The sequence below is a fragment of the Lampris incognitus genome, chromosome 4, assembly GCF_029633865.1.
Source record: "Lampris incognitus isolate fLamInc1 chromosome 4, fLamInc1.hap2, whole genome shotgun sequence".
NCBI lineage: Eukaryota > Metazoa > Chordata > Actinopteri > Lampriformes > Lampridae > Lampris > Lampris incognitus.
The window spans coordinates 23,264,998-23,280,939 of NC_079214.1; the positions used below are offsets into that span (position 1 = coordinate 23,264,998).

General features: G+C 46.6%; 1 protein-coding gene across 1 annotated transcript in view; it reads right to left on the reverse strand.

The window, feature by feature from the left end:
- The window catches only part of gramd2aa (GRAM domain containing 2Aa), a 53,427-nt gene that overhangs the window by 13,043 nt on the left and 24,442 nt on the right, over nucleotides 1-15,942 (reverse strand). Inside the window, exons 3-7 of the mRNA XM_056279241.1 lie at nucleotides 9,944-9,968; nucleotides 5,226-5,276; nucleotides 1,867-1,939; nucleotides 1,063-1,166; nucleotides 27-125 (exon numbers count right to left, since the gene is read on the reverse strand). Of these exons, the coding sequence (XP_056135216.1) occupies nucleotides 27-125; nucleotides 1,063-1,166; nucleotides 1,867-1,939; nucleotides 5,226-5,276; nucleotides 9,944-9,968 (352 nt within the window). The remainder of the gene's footprint in view (nucleotides 1-26; nucleotides 126-1,062; nucleotides 1,167-1,866; nucleotides 1,940-5,225; nucleotides 5,277-9,943; nucleotides 9,969-15,942) is intronic.

Consider the following 15,942-nt stretch of genomic DNA (forward strand, 5'->3'; position numbering starts at 1 on the left):
TGCTAAGACACAAATGTGTACTGTACCTTTTGACTGGTGTCTGTGGTAATGGCCAAGCCATTGGGCACCAGGCCTGCTGTTTTGTGTTTCTTCACCAGCCTCACAGAGACCACAGGGATGGCTACCTAGAGAAATCAGGAACAACGCAGCAAGAGAAGGACATATATAGAAAAACATTCGTTTTCCATGAGGCAAATTAGATCATTGAGCAAGGTGATGTGATATGGCATGGTACGGTAAGTTACTGGTAAAGAAAACAAGTGTTATGGGTCAAGAGACCAGAGGACAAGTGGAACAGTGTACGGCCACGGATGCGTAGACTTGCTAGCTCTTGGCTAACGGGTTGGACCCCTTAGTTGACTGGTTAGCGCAGTCACCCGTGGTGCGAGGAACCCAGGTTTGATTCCCGCCTGCCCCCTGAATTCCCGCTACACAAGGCTTGTTGACTGAAGTAAGTGTTGTATGACTTTCAGCCATGTGCACTTTACACCTCTTTGGTATATTTTTGCAGTCAAAGGTAAGTGAAAGTAAAAGCTCAGTTGACACCGAGGCAGTGGGGATGTGGTGCACTACTAGAGCGATGACAGGAAAGCCCTGGGAGGAAAACTGACCTAATCGGGGAAAAAACAAAACAACAACAGTATTTCATTTCAGTCAGAATGTAAGGAATGTGTTCTGAATAAGCAGCTTGTGGCCACTCAGGAGTCTGGACAGCTTCGGTTTCAAAGGGGAAACCAACTACCCGAGAGATCAAAGAAGACATAACAAGTTAAGATTAAAAGCTCATTAAGTCTGTCTACCTTTTGTACATACGTCCAAAATGCAGACAAAACAGAGGGCTGAAACACAATGGATTGTGGGTATGATGAAGGCATTCAAAGTCTTTCAGGCTGTCGGCCCAGAAAGTGGACATATGCCTGACCGACAGTCAAAAAGCTTGTCAATTTGTGTCACTCTGCTTGTAAACCTGCCTTTTTTTCTTTTTTTTTGTCTGTCGACAAGTCAGTTGTACAGTCTGTCAATCAGCGCGAGTCTATTCACCGGTGTGTTTGTCAGTCTTACCTTGATGTCTTTGCCAAAGAGGTTGGCGTAGAAACACAACCAGTTTCTGGAGATGTAGAGCCTGCCTTGCAGAAGTATGTCTCTGAGAAGAGCGCAGGAGTACACTGGGAAGGAAACACTAAAGTCACTCGCTTTGCACTCATCTAAAAGCTAAAAACTGGATGAATAGATTATAAGATGTATGTAAAATAAACAAAAAATTATGTAAAACAAAAATATCCATAATTTTCCACTACACAGCTCATGATTAATACAGGGAAATGCAGAGATATGTACTATTCAGAGTTTGACCCCTCTCAGACTGCATGTGTTTTGTTTCAGTAGCTTTTGTTTCAGTAGCTTTTGTTTCAGTAGGTTTCACACAGCAAGAGAGGCTACGCGGTCACTTCGGCCACACACGAAAACAAAGGAGGCTGAGAAAGAACTCGTTCCTGCATGGGAAGATGTGCTCATGCTCAGTTATGGCACTATAAAGTAAATCTGAACTAATAGGAAGAAAAGCCTGCATCAGTGCTAACATAACTGGCGGATTATTTAAAAATGAAATGTAAGAAAACAGGATTCAGTGGGAATACATCGTGCCTGTGATTGCAACAGACGACATTAAAATGTCTGAAATGGTTGTAGAAAAGACTCTTGATCTCAATGAAGTTACAGGTAAATGATGATCCAGTTAAAAAGAAATAAAGCAATATTAAGATGTTTAACAATCCTGGAATAGCGAGACCAAACCTGTGCCATAACCCCCCCCCCCCACACACACACACACACACCGTTTCCTCAGGGTAAAATAAATAACAGTACCTTTCATGAGGATCTCATCCTTGGGCACACACTGGAAGAGTTTGTGGTACTGGGAGTTGTACTTGCTGACAGTCTGTGCAGAGGGACAGGGCAGAGTCATGAGCAGCTCCTTGGCTGACCGGCCGGCCCGCACGGCGCCAGCACCTGCAGCGGTCCCACCACCACCACTGGCACCACCGCCGCCGCCACCGGCACCACCGCCGCCTCCAGCTCCGCTTGCCACGGACACCACCCTCTCCCTCAGAGGACGCGAGCTCTGCACCAGGCTCAGCACGTTGGCACCGTACACACACACACACTCGCGCACATCGAAGGCCTGGAGCACCCCGCTGCAAGACACACACTGTTCCCCTGGTGCCAGTCAGTACAGCAAGGTGCAGAGGACTGAGCTGGAGGGCTGCCTCCGTGTAAAAATAACCAACAAAAAAAAAAACCTAGCTCTAGACTACGACACACACACACGTTCTATATATACACACACACACACCTAATGAGCTACAAGCACCAGTGTCTCAACTTACAGCCAAAATTTCTCTCTCTCACTGTCCTGATGATACCGCAGTCAAGATGATGTCCTCCCCTCGCTCTCTCTCTCTCTCTCTCTCTCTCTCTCTCTCTCGCCCTCTCTCTCTTCCTCTCTCTCTCGCTCTCTATTCGCCCTCACATGCACTTAAAGACAGAGTACCCTTCTTGATGCAGGGTTGATAAACATACATGCATTTTTTTCTCCGTCTTTATCTCTCTCACATAGCCACAAACCGACACACACACTCCACAAGTCCCTTTAACTACTGTCACTTGAAATCGTCCCCTTTTCCCCTCCCTCTCTGTACCTGTCTGTCTCCTAAACATTGTGGTCTGTGATGCCTCAAGCACCTACTCTTCAGAGATAATCAAACACTTCCTCTTTCTGTTCCTTACCGCTCAGCCTCAGTGCTCGCAGCCCCAGTTAAACTCCATCACTTGTCACTAAACCCATGTGAAAATGTTCCCTTTCTCTCTTTGGCTCATGGCCGGATCTCCTCCGAATATCCCCGCATGACTTTTGAGGATCCTCTGCCTGCACCTCCTGTTTTTCTCTGGATGGCTCTCATGCCAGAGCAGCTCCTCAGGAATATGGTCACTTTACCGACACTACGGACCTGATTGAGGCTAGGAGATCAGTAAATGGCTAACATCTTAAGCCATTTGTACAACCTCTCATTCGGTGGTTTAAAATTAGATCTTTATGACTCAGTTCTGGTCACCTATTACACAGGATGCATCTGACGGAGCGCCTTTAGTAGGTTAACGCTTGTTTGGAAATAGTCTGGCCAGGATCAGAAGAGACCTCCTTTCAATATAACACAAGAAATATTTGAATTATATATATTTTAACACAATATATACTCAAATTGTTTGGAATATAATGGAAATAGAGCTTAACACAACTGGAAAAAAAACAACACAGCTATTTGTGTTTTTTTTCGTGTGCAACATCTATTGCAATATAAAAAAAATAAAATGGCATTAAAAGATTTCACCAGATATAAGGAGCATTTAACTTTCAAATCTCCATTTACACAGAATTTATCACTCTAGCAACAATTAGGGTGATTTCAGATGCAAAATAAGGCAGCTGACCAAGAAGTCATTAAATCAGACTAAATTGAATTATTTGTTAGATGTGCTAGAATATTTTTTTTCAAGAGTGTCACAGAGAAGCAGACCGTATCAAGCAATGAGCGTTTCAGCCTAGTATGAATGATGGACCCAATTTGCTTTACATTGCATCCTTTGCAATGTGACTATTGCATGTGTATAATGTGATGTCGATTTTGAAACAATATGTTGTTCAGCTGTAAGTATGTTGTTAAGTCCTAGGAAAATTAAGCATATCTGCCCCATTAACCTTCAGCTACTGAGACGGACACACAAAGTCCAGATGTGGGGGCAGAGTGAATGCTGGACATTGCATATAATACTCTGAAGACTGATTGGACTTGTTTTGCAAGGGGAAACCTGCAAACACTGTGCTGGGATGCAAGTATTTTTAAACACTTATGCATCTTTTAAGCTTTTATAACACACTTTTTTAATTTTGATTTTATTAATCATGTGTATCCGCATCCAGATAGTTGAGGGATATATATATGAAATTTTGTGACAAATCCCATATTATCAGTTCCTTGTGTTGACTAATGCTGACCAAAACCTCCCATCCTGAATATGTACCATACCCAGCTGAGTGTGGTACAAATTATTTTATCCGACTTATAACTCAGCACACTTGAAGGTCATCTACACTGATAAACACAAAGACTGAGCCCCTCAGGTTCACCACAACTGACTCTAATAAGAGAAGACAGACCTAAGAGATTTGATATCGCTCCTAATTGGTAGGGAGAAGCTGTTTTTCTCTCTATGTATGTGACTAGCATCACAGCAATCTCCCTGCACTTTGACTATGAATGCAATATATGCAATTAAGACTACACTCTGTATACTGCATGACTGTTTCCTGGACACACAATAAAAGGAGCTAAAGGTGACTTCTCTAAAAGTCTGTTGTTTCTTTAAGGTTGATTACTGAGGCTGTATTCCTGCTGCTCACTGGTTCTGTTAGTTTTGTATGATGCTTAAATAAGGGCGTGGACCCATAACATTAATACTCTTCCTAGTGTCCTTTCTTGTATAGACTCAAATCGTTTTCTACACTCTTTCAGTCAATTTGAAAGTGGGGAAAAAAACAACCCGATCCTCAAGCTAAGGAATCATGACACTGGGGCCATTAGCAGGGAGACATTGTTTTAACTTTGAACTGGGGATACCAAATTGAGCCCCCCCCCCTTATTTTTCTCCCCAGTTGTATCCGGCCAATTACCCCACTCTTCAGAGCCACCCAGTGGCTGCTCCGCCCCCTCTGACGATCCGGGGAGGGCTGCAGACTACCACATGCCTCCTCCGATAGATGTGGCGTCGCCAGCCGCTTCTTTTCCCCTGACAGTGAGGAGTTTTGCCAGGGGTACATAGTGCGTAGGAGGATTACGATATTCCCCCCAGTTCTCCCTCCCCCTGAACAAATGCCCCAACTGACCAGAGGAGGCGCTAGTGTAGTGACCAGGACACATACCCACATCTGACTTCTCACCCACAGACACGGCCAATTGTGTCTGTAGGGATGCCCGACCAAGCCGGAGGTAACACGGGGATTCAAACTAGTGATCCCCATGTTGGTAGGCAACGGAATAGACCGCCACGTCACCCGGACGCCCCCAAATTAAGCTTTAATGTCAGCATGAATACAGCTACAGTTGTAATGGCAGGATGGACTCTGGAGATACGTTCACAATTACTAACTTTTAAGGAACTAGACTTACCGAACCCCGGTAGCATTTTTTCATATCTTCATAGGAGAGGTCCTCAATCAACTGAAACCTGTGGGAACAATAGCAGCATGTTCAGAATGTTGTTAATCTACTACTACCAATACTACTTTTGGCTGCTCCTGTTAGAGGTCGCCACAGCGGATCATCCTTTTCCATCTCTTCCTGTCCTCTGCATCGTCCTCTGTCACACCAGCCACCTGCATGTCCCCGTCACCACATCCATAAACCTTCTCTTTGGCCTTCCTCTTTTCCTCTTGTCTGCCAGCACCATATTCAGCATCCCTCTCCCAATATACCCAGCGTCTCTCCTCCACACGTGTCCAAACCAAATCAGTCTTACCTCTCTTGCTTTGTCTCCAAACTGTCCAACCTGAGCTGTCCCTCTAATATACTCATTCTTAATCCTGTCCTTCTTTGTCACTCCCAATGCAAATCTTAGCATCTTCAACTCTGCCACCTCCAGCTCCTCCTCCTGTCTTTTCATCAGTATCACTGTCTCCAAACCATATAATATAGTAGCTGGTCTCATAACCATCTTGTAAACCTTCTCTTTAACTCCTGCTGGTATCTGTTGCAAATCACTCCTGACACTCTTCTCCACCCACTCCACCCTGCCTGCACTCTCTTCTTCACCTCTCTTCCGCACTCCCCATTACTTTGAACAGTTGACCCCTAGTATTAAAACTCATCCACCTTCACCACCTCTACTCCTTGCATCCTCACCATTCTGCTGTCCTTTCTCTCATACATGCATATGTATTCCACCTTACTCCTATTGACTTTCATTCCTCTTCTCGCAGTGCATACCTCCACCTCTACAGGCCCTCTACAACCTGCTCTCTCCTCTCACTACAGATCACAATGTCACCCGTGAACATCATAGTCCATAGAGACTCCTGCCTGATCTCACCCGTCAACCTGTCCATCATCATTGCAAACAAGAAAGGGCTCAGAGCCAATCCTTGTTGTAATCCCACCTCCACCTTGAACTCATCCATCACTCCTACTACACACCTCACCACTGTTACACTGCCAGAATGTTTTTAATATTAATGCCATTTTCTATACTCGCCACAACTACAGTTCAGAAATGAAAGATTTACCAACTAGAAAATGGAGAAACTTTGCATTAGTGTGTGATGCTGAACAAAAAGCTTGACTGGTTCTTCTCAGTGTCAGTACAAAAGCACCTACCAGAGATAGTTACAGGTCTACCTACTCTTCACTAAACATGTCATCTACTGTGTTGCGGCGTTAGTATTGAAGTCGTATCTGTAGGTGGCTCCATGCCTTCCACGCACATAAAACTGGGGGAAAAAAGTAAAACTGTGGTATAAAAAGTATACAATGTTTATACTATTTATACCTGTTTTTATCTAGCAGAAAATCGTTGCTAGGTAAAGGCTCCCAAATGACCAGTGAATCATTGTTGATGGCTTAACTGTGAGGGGAAAAAAGGACAAGACTAGAGCTATCGCTCTCTCTCTCTCTCTCTCTCTCTCTCTCTCTCTCTCTCTCTCTCTCTCTCTCTCTCTCTCTCTCTCTCTCTCTCTCTCTCTCTCTCTCTCTCTCTCTCTCTCTCTCTCTCTCTCTCTCTCTCTCTCACACACACACACACACACACACACGTTTAAACACACATATATTCATATGGCGGCATCAAGCCAGCCTTGGGAAGAAAAGCCAGAATGCTCTCAGATGTCACAGCTTGAGCCTCATATCTATTGCTAATGCAGACAAAATCTCCCAGCAGAGAAAATCCACTACAGCCAGCTCTTCAATATACCATGGAAACATGGGCAATTAGTCAAAACCCAAAGCTGACCAAGGCAATTTCCTTAAAGAGGTAAAACGCACTGAAAACATCTATGTATTTCCTGCTCGGGAGGAAAAAAACATCTATGCTGTCTCTTTCCTCCAGGGTGAAACACACATTATGGTCAACCACCTAGATTTGCCTTCATCCCATGAGGATTTTAAAGACACCAATGCCTCTTAACAGACCAATAACTTATGAGGTGTTTTCTGTACAGATTTTCCACATCCAGTTCAAGGGTCTAAGAATAGGGGGTGTCTTACACTGCACAAAAAGTAATGTGACTGCAAAGCCTTCCGGCACTAAACTGTGATTTAGGACAATACAAATAATTTTGACCTGTCCTGTTTGCCAACTAAACTCTCAGGGTAGATTTGCGAGAAGCTGGGGTGAGGTCTTCTGCTAGAACACTGCCACCTTCAGTCTCAACCAGACCACCACTCCCGTCCTTGACATCTACACCCCCGTATATACATTTTTTAAAAATGCACTCTTTAATAATAACGTTTGTGTTGCAGTTCTGTCACAGAGGTGAGTTCTGCACAATGCCGTTCTGTCAAGGCTTTTAAACCACTTCACTCCAAAGCAGTTTTCCCACAGAACCGGTCAAACTATCAGTGACACATCTGCTCTCATGCAAGACAAGAGAGCATTTCTTCCACAGCGACACATCCTTAAAAAGTATTGGTTGATTTTTTTTTAAAGTGTATTCCTATTTTCTACTCACCCCTAATGTTGTTGTTGATGGTAGATTTCATTTTCATCCATCTTGTGCTTCACACCTAACTGGACTGAACCGAAATGAGGATCATCCAATTGTCCCTGTTGGTTTGCAATGCAAATTTACGGGCAAGGAGGAGCTACGTGTCCAGTATCAAGTGAAACTGTGACTGTGAAAAATGAAATCGACTTATAAATAAACATTTTGGCTGGTGGGAAATCAGAATGACTTTGTACCAAAAAGCTCCAACCAACTTTTCAGCCAAGTAACTAAAGATGGAAGTCAGCAGGTACCTCCCGATCCAATGCTACAATGGTATTTTTTTGCTGATTTAATAATAAATATTGTGATTTCTCAAATATCATGAGATATTATAAGTATTTTGACTTCAATATTACACGTCCCCCCCTCTCCTCCGCTTTTGCTCCCCAGTTGTACTTGGCCAACTACCCCACTCTTCCGAGCCGTCCCAGTCACTGCTCCACCTCCTTTGCTGATCCGGGGAGGGCTGCAGACTACCACATGTCTCCTCTGACACATGTGGAGTCGCCAGCCCCTTCTTTTCACCTGAAAGTGAGGAGTTTTGCTAGGGGGACGTAGCACATGGGAGGATTGAACTATTCCCTCCAGTTCCCCCTCTCCCTGAACAGGCGCCCTGACCGACCAGAGGAGGCACTAGTGCAGCAACCAGGACAGATACCCACATCCAGCTTCCCACCTGCAGAAATAGCCAATTGTGTCAGTAGGGACTCTCGACCAAGGTGGTAACACGGGGATTCGAACCAGTGATTCCCGTGTTGACAGGCAACGGAATAGACCCCTACGCTACCCTGGCGCCCCATATTACAAGTTTTTGAAGACTCTGTCCCCTCTTATCAACAGTAAAGTGTGAAAACTGCACCAGCACAAAGAAAATATAAAACAAAATGCATCTGAATTCTAAGCCCCATGTGTTACAAAGGCTTAAAACACGAGCATGCTTCCCTGTCTATACAAACAATTCACGTTCACACAGAGATGCAGAAATCATCACAGCAAACCTCTTCACAGCATCTCTCTATTGTATTTATTTTATTACATTCAGGAGAGACGCTGAAATTAAAACTGCCACAGCTTGGTATCGCGATCTTGCACGAAATCTATTTTCCTCCCTTCCCCTATAATTCACCCTTTGCTACCATTCAAACGGGAGACTTAAAAATCATTTATTTATTATCTCTCTAGGAGAAGCTAGGAGTCACCATGCTACAACATCTCATCTCACCTCCATAACAACATGGAGATGGGGCAACTGCAGCGTCACAACAGCATCTGTGTCTCTGTTCTATTGAGAGGCTCCCCTCGGGGGTGATGATGGCGTGTCCTGTGGTTTTGTCACATGGCACAGCCAAACAGGCCAGGAGGGAAGCAAAGACTCCCCTGATTTAGCCCCTGAGTCAGTGTATCAGTCATGCCCCTTTTCTGATTATATCGGTGTCAAGCTAGCACACCAACATGCAGTGTTGCAGCTGTTAGTTTCTAATATAACTGCCTTGGCGGGGGAAGACAAAGTAAGAGGTTGAGAGAGGAGGGAAGATGAAGACAGAGGCGGCAGCAAGGAGGTGGGGAGGGCTGCAGATGGGACAGGGACAGGACCATGAAAGACCAATATTGTGAGAGTATTACAAGCGAAAGAGAGCGAGAAAATCAATATACAGAAATAGAGAGATTGTGAGAGAAAGTGAGAGAAAGTGAGAGGGAGGGAGAGGGAGGGAGGGAGAGCAACACTTGTGTAGAGGTTATAATGCCAAGTGCTTCCCAGTGCAGGCAAGAATAGAGACCTAAGCAAAGATAAGTGTCAGAGAGCCAAGGGAAGAGACAGATGTCATGATGTCCTACTGTGTGTGTGTGTGTGTGTGTGTGTGGATCAGCAGAACAGCTGTGACATGAAACGGCGCTGTCACATTCCCAAATTTGGTGGAAGCATGAAATTTGGAGAGATACGTCACAGATTACACAATCATTATCTCCGCCAGGTGGTAGTCTGGAGGGATTATGCGTTTGGTTGTGTGTGTGTGTGTGTGTCTGTCTGTGGCTAATCTCGCAAACTACAGGACCTATCAACCTAAAATATGTTGTGCAGTTATGACTGTATGATGAAGAACCTCTCGTGCTTGCGGTGACCTTTGAAACCTTCAAAGAAAAAAAATGGTTCTCCCTGGCCACGCCCTCTCTTCATCCGTTCTAGCTCGCTCAGACCAGCGCTGCTTCCCGTCACCGCAGGCTCTGAGTCACCCGTGCGCATGCGCGATGCACATCTACGGTTGAGTCGGGGGGAGGGAGTCAGATCGGACCCCTTACCGCGTGACGTAAAAGCTGCGTTGTAAACAAGATGCGCGCGCAGAACATGTGGCAAAACATGGCCGAGAAACAATTTGTGCACCTATGAAACTCAGATGACAGTGTATAAAACTTAGAATTAAACGGAGAAAAGTTAGAAATTTGGGAAAATGGAAATCTCAGACTATGCTGACGGTCAAAGCAAGGAAGACAGAAAGCATTACGAGTCGAAACTTACGCTAAGCACTGGAGAAAACTTCCCGATCCCTTTATGCTTGCTGAAGCTAAGTGGACAAGTGACATCACCAAGTTGCCAAGCATCGGCTGGAGCGATGAGACTAAACACCTCATAGACACACCAAGTATATTTACTAAAGAATCAATGAAGGCATACAAGTCTTTAGAAGCATATGATTACTTTGTTGGTGGACATGTCCACGACCGCTTTTGGCATCCCTTATCGAAGGAAAACAAGTTTTGCTTCATCAAATCAAAGGTTAAGCCCTCATAGTTGAATTGTTTGTACGGTTGAATTGTTTGTATTCAACAAAAGTTGAATTGTTTGTACGGTTATGAGATCGAGGCTGGAGTCAAATTATGACCTCAAACATCATGACACAAGAAAGCTGATGGAATCGTTGTCGAACTTGAGGAAGGCCAGGCATTAACAACTCAAACGTTGGTTTGGCAGTTGCTGTACCAAGACAGTTTTACATTTAGAGCTGTTACTTACGTATGTTCAACCACACTACTTATTTGTGTAAGAAACTGATACAGACCAGATATGAAATGTTCTCCGCAAAACTTCGCGTTTGATATTTGCTCTTCTGCCCACGTCTTCCAGTCCTCCCGCCGGATCGCATGAATCCCGCCTGTCTTCTTTGTTTTTCTATTGGAGTTTTCCCTTTCGGCATGCGATAAAAATGCAGGTGCTTGTTTTTATCATCTTCACGATTTGTATAACCGACAGCGCAACAACTGTGAGGCATTTCGTTTCATTTTAAATCAATTTCTCCGTGATGGTCTCTTCGAAATGAACGTAGTAGCCTAAAGTTTACAAACACAAGACTCGTGGCCCCTTTTTGCCTCACAATCTGCGCACGCACATTTGGCACACGCAAATAAGGGAACACGTCCAAAACAACATGTGTTCAGGTATGAGTCCTTAAAGTAAATAAGAAGTCGATCGTATTTCGCAAATCATAAAATCACCCACAGCCAGTAATGACAGATGACATCAATGAATCACACAACGCAGATGGAAACGTGCGGCAGCAGCCATTTAGTTAAAACCGGAAGAACAACCCAGACTGCAACGCAGGCAGACCGGAAGGGAGGCTTGGTAACTATAGCAACCACAACCAATACTGGCGTTACCCCTTTTTTCCAAAAGAAAGACCCCCCCCCCTTCACACAGTACAACAATAACACCACAGAACACCAGGCAACATCACAGCGCAGGCTATATAACTAGACCTGTAAGGTAAGACAAAACATTATCACCAGTACACACAAACAACTGGCCTAAAGTACAAAGTCCTCTAAATGCCGCGGCAAGCGCCAGCGACGCTCCGAGCGTCGAGGTGCAGCATCAGGTGCAAGAGCAGGCACACACTCACCAGGGGAGCTCCGCCCCCCAGGCTCGACCTTGATGGGAGGAACAGTCCCATCCCCCAGCCTCATATCGTTATCACAAGGCAGGCAAGGTGCAGGTGGGGGCTCGGCAATGGCTGGCGGTATGTCAGGGCAGTGCAGGGCAGGGTTGTCCAAGTCCTCATCAGATGCGAAATCGTCCGCGAGGGGTTCAGAGGCTGTAGAGGGACCTTCCACGTTGTAGCAGTCACCCAGCCTGACCCTGTAGGAGGTGCGACGGAGTTGAGACCCCGTGAACTTCTGGATATTGCACCATGAACCATCCACGCTCGTGACGAGGTACCTGTCACGGGCCTTTGACTTATTCCGGTCACCATACCGGTACACCAGTTCACCAGGTCGAATGGCGGGAGGCACGGCCACACGACCAGAGGGCACCTTTGACTTCATGCTGTACGGATGGTTGGTGACACGCTGCGAGTGTTGTTTCAAGATGAGGTCCTGGTCGACCACAGGCAACTGCCTATGGGAGAACTGGTCACGCTGAAGCAGCATTCCACGGGCAGACAATCCACGCGACCTAACACGACTGTTCAGCTTGGCCGTAGCAACAGAGAGTAATAGGGGAGTAACAGCCCTACAGTTAGGCTCGAGACGAAGAATCTCCCCCTGAATCTCTTGAACAGCCTTCTCCGCCACTGGGTTCTTATTGACATTCTTGGCGTTGCCCACCTCAACAACTAGTCTGTGCATAGCGAGGGCCCCATCCCCTGCCAATGCAGCAAAACCAGGGGCAGGGTCAGTCTTGATCACAGCAAAGGGGCCGTCGAGAGGGCACAGATCCATACATAAGCGGGTTAAAGCATCCCTGAGAGTGTCTCTGCGCTCGTCGTCGATGAGACAAGACAGCGTGAAAGACGTGACACACTCCCGGACAATCAGAATGAACTGGCGGTCCCGCCTGAACACATCAGCCGCGAAAGATGACCCGACGACTTCCGGAGGGTCACTTGTAGACTGGTCAGATACGAACGCAGGGGCTTTCTTCAGAGCTGCACACTGGTGGCAGCCACTGGAGACATGTTGCACAGCAGAGTCCATATCCAACGCGTAGAAGTAGCGTTGCACAGCTGTCTTCAACTGGGTGCCGGTGGGGTGATCAAGCTTGATATGGAGAGAGGTCAGTAGGCCATCGAGGACAGACCGAGGCACAACGATGCAGTCCGTTGAGGCTGCGAGGGGTGTGTGCCAGCGAACAACTAGGAGGCCGTCCTTAGCCACTGTGGTGACGTTCAGGTAACGTTTCACATCACGAATGTTAGTCAGCTTCTTGGATGGACACGTACCCTGACGGAGGTGAGCACGGGTCCATCTGAGGTCAGAGCACCCTGCCTGTATGGCGAGCCAGGCCGACCTGTTGGTGAAGGGCAGAGGTAGGACAGGTCCCATGTTCACCCTGGCCTGGAACGGGCCCACAGCGTCGTTATATCCTTCAAAGTGGGGATCAAACACTACATCAAACTCTCTATGCAGGGCGCGGAACTCACCTCTGATGTCAGCAGGCATGATGTTATCTGGATCCAGAGCAACAAGGTCAGAGGACAAGGCTGACATGGTCGTCGGGGCCGGTTTGGGGGGATCAGCTGGCACGGCAGCGCCACTGAGTGACGGGACATATGTGGCACGGACACGGCATAGGCGGTGGCTTTTCTGGACCAGCCGCAGCTCGCCAGTGAGATTTGGGACACGGATCTTCCCGGACACACCCCGTAGCAAAGTTGGGGCAGGCCACTGCTGTGTGTCAGACTGGTCACAAGAGGCATCGACGTGTAGTTCAACAGCCAGCACACTGTCCACATTGCACAGCTCAGGAGGCAGCTCGAGCTCGATGTACTCCCCTGGCCACACAGTAGATTTATCCGGAGCGCGGAGCACGTGCACGTGCCTTACGGCATGCCTGTCCATCGGTGTTTGGAGGGTAATGTAGCGATATATATCCTCGCCCATGCAGATTTGGTGTTTGGCTGGTCTGATGGAGATGTCGTTCTTTTCCATAAAGGGAATTCCAGCCAGGACGTCAGATTCGAGATTCTCAACGACGAGGCCCTCAAAATAGAGGTCATCTCTCTGGAAGTGTGTCCGTGTCTCTCCCAATACTTTCACAAGGGACGAGCCATCTGCTTGGAATGCGGACTGCGTACTTCCCGTGACGGTGACGCTCAGCCTGGTCGCGCATGAGGCCCTCATCATGTTGCCTGTTGCCCCACTATCAACGGTGAGATGCACACGTCCATGGAAGGCATCGAGGTAAGGGGACTGTTTGATAAGTACACGTTTCACACCACTAGATGGCGTTGGCTCCCCACTAACGCACTCCTCTACCTCGTCATCAGTCTCGACCTGCTCTCCCAAAACCTGGCGCGACTTTTCCATGTACATTTTATCTTGGGGGGGGGGCAGAAAGGAACATTTGCTGAGGAAATTATTATCAGGCCTGCCGGCACATTTACTAAGGGGACATGACCTCGTTGTCCGGACAGGGATGGATTGCTTTGACTTGGGGAGTTCAGACACAGCCCCGGTGCACTGAAAGCCATAATGTAGACGAATAGCTTGCCATATACCGTCAATAGATGTGGAGTTCCTGACTATGCTGTGACGAGAGATTACAGGACAATAATTGGCTATCTGTACCAACATTAGCTCTAACATGGTTACCTTCTGTTCTTTATTGCGACGTCGGGGCGAGGGAATATCTTCACCGTCATTTGTGAATCCCCGGACAGGGGACGTTTTAGACTTCTTCTCCCACTCCACGCCATCGTGCAGGAAGGGGGCAAACCCGGCGTCGAGCGACAGTATATAAAGCAGGTTCTGACGCCAGTTCTCAAAAGAGTTCACCGTCTCGATATTTGTTAAACACCACTGCTTCGGTGCTCTGTGTGTCGCCATGCTGCCCACTTAGCTAGCACAACTGTGTCTGAGCTAGCCCAGCTGCGTCTGGTGGTAGACGTAACTACCCTGTGATTCCCCTGGAAGGGCTACCGCGATTAATTCGGTAAATATCAGTCCTCGGGACGTAAGTCTGGTAAGCGCTGCCACCATGCCAGTAATGAGAGACGACATCAATGAATCACACAACGCAGATGGAAACGTGCGGCAGCAGCCACTTAGTTAAAACCGGAAGAACAACCCAGACTGCAACGCAGGCAGACCGGAAGGGAGGCTTGGTAACTATAGCAACCACAACCAATAATGGCGCACTGCTGATCTCAGCACAGGAGAACAGGAGGAAAACTGGATGAACCAAAAATAACTCCCCGTATTCACTCGCCATAGTCTCCGATGTTAAAAGTCTGCTGAAAAAAAAATACAATTTCGAGTCGGATTAACCACAGCCACAACTAGACACCATCTCAGTAGCTACAGTAAGACACTTCCCATGGGCTGAGCTGTTTTCTCGCCGTTGTTTTATGAATGAAAGTCAATTAGCAGATCAGCCATTCGTCTTGATTCATTTCATATCATGAAAACCGCGACAGTTAAACACATCTAGAGTCTTTTCTTTCTGTTGTTTCATCGGTTTAGAATGAATGAAAGTTAATCAGCAGAGCAGCCATTCACCTTCATTCCTTTCATATCGTGAAAACAGCGATGGTTAAACACATTTGACGTCTTAGAATAAGTGCCGCCCAGTGACTGCTGGAACAGGCTCCAGCACCCCCGCGACCCTGAGAGCAGGATAAGTGGTTTGGATAATGGATGGATGGATGGATGGTCTGTCATTTCATATTAGACTTGGTCGCTTTCCTGCGAGAGTCCGCCTTGGAGGCTGCGCATCCACAGACTGACAGGCAAAACGTTTTTATTATGTAGATTTGTTTTAGATTGAGCGCTGCATATTAACATCCCCCCCCATATTTCCCATTCAATCGACTTGGGCGCTGTGCAAAAGTCTCATAATGGCAGGGGAATTTTCTCTCTCTCTCCGTGTGTGAGTATTTCCCTTCTCCCGGTCGGCGAAAAAAGGGATGGTTTGTTGTCAAGTCTGAAAATGGGAGAAAGGGAGATTCGTACTCTGTGCCTGGTGGAGATCTGCACTCTTCTAGTTTTTAACTTAAAACTTGGTTAGCAGCAGAAAAAAAAATCCACATTTTACTGTTTCCATTCTTTTTTTCTGATGCCAAATGGGTAACCCTCAGAAGCAACAATCAACCAGAAGTTAGCACACATCCTCAATGAATATTTACAAAAGAATA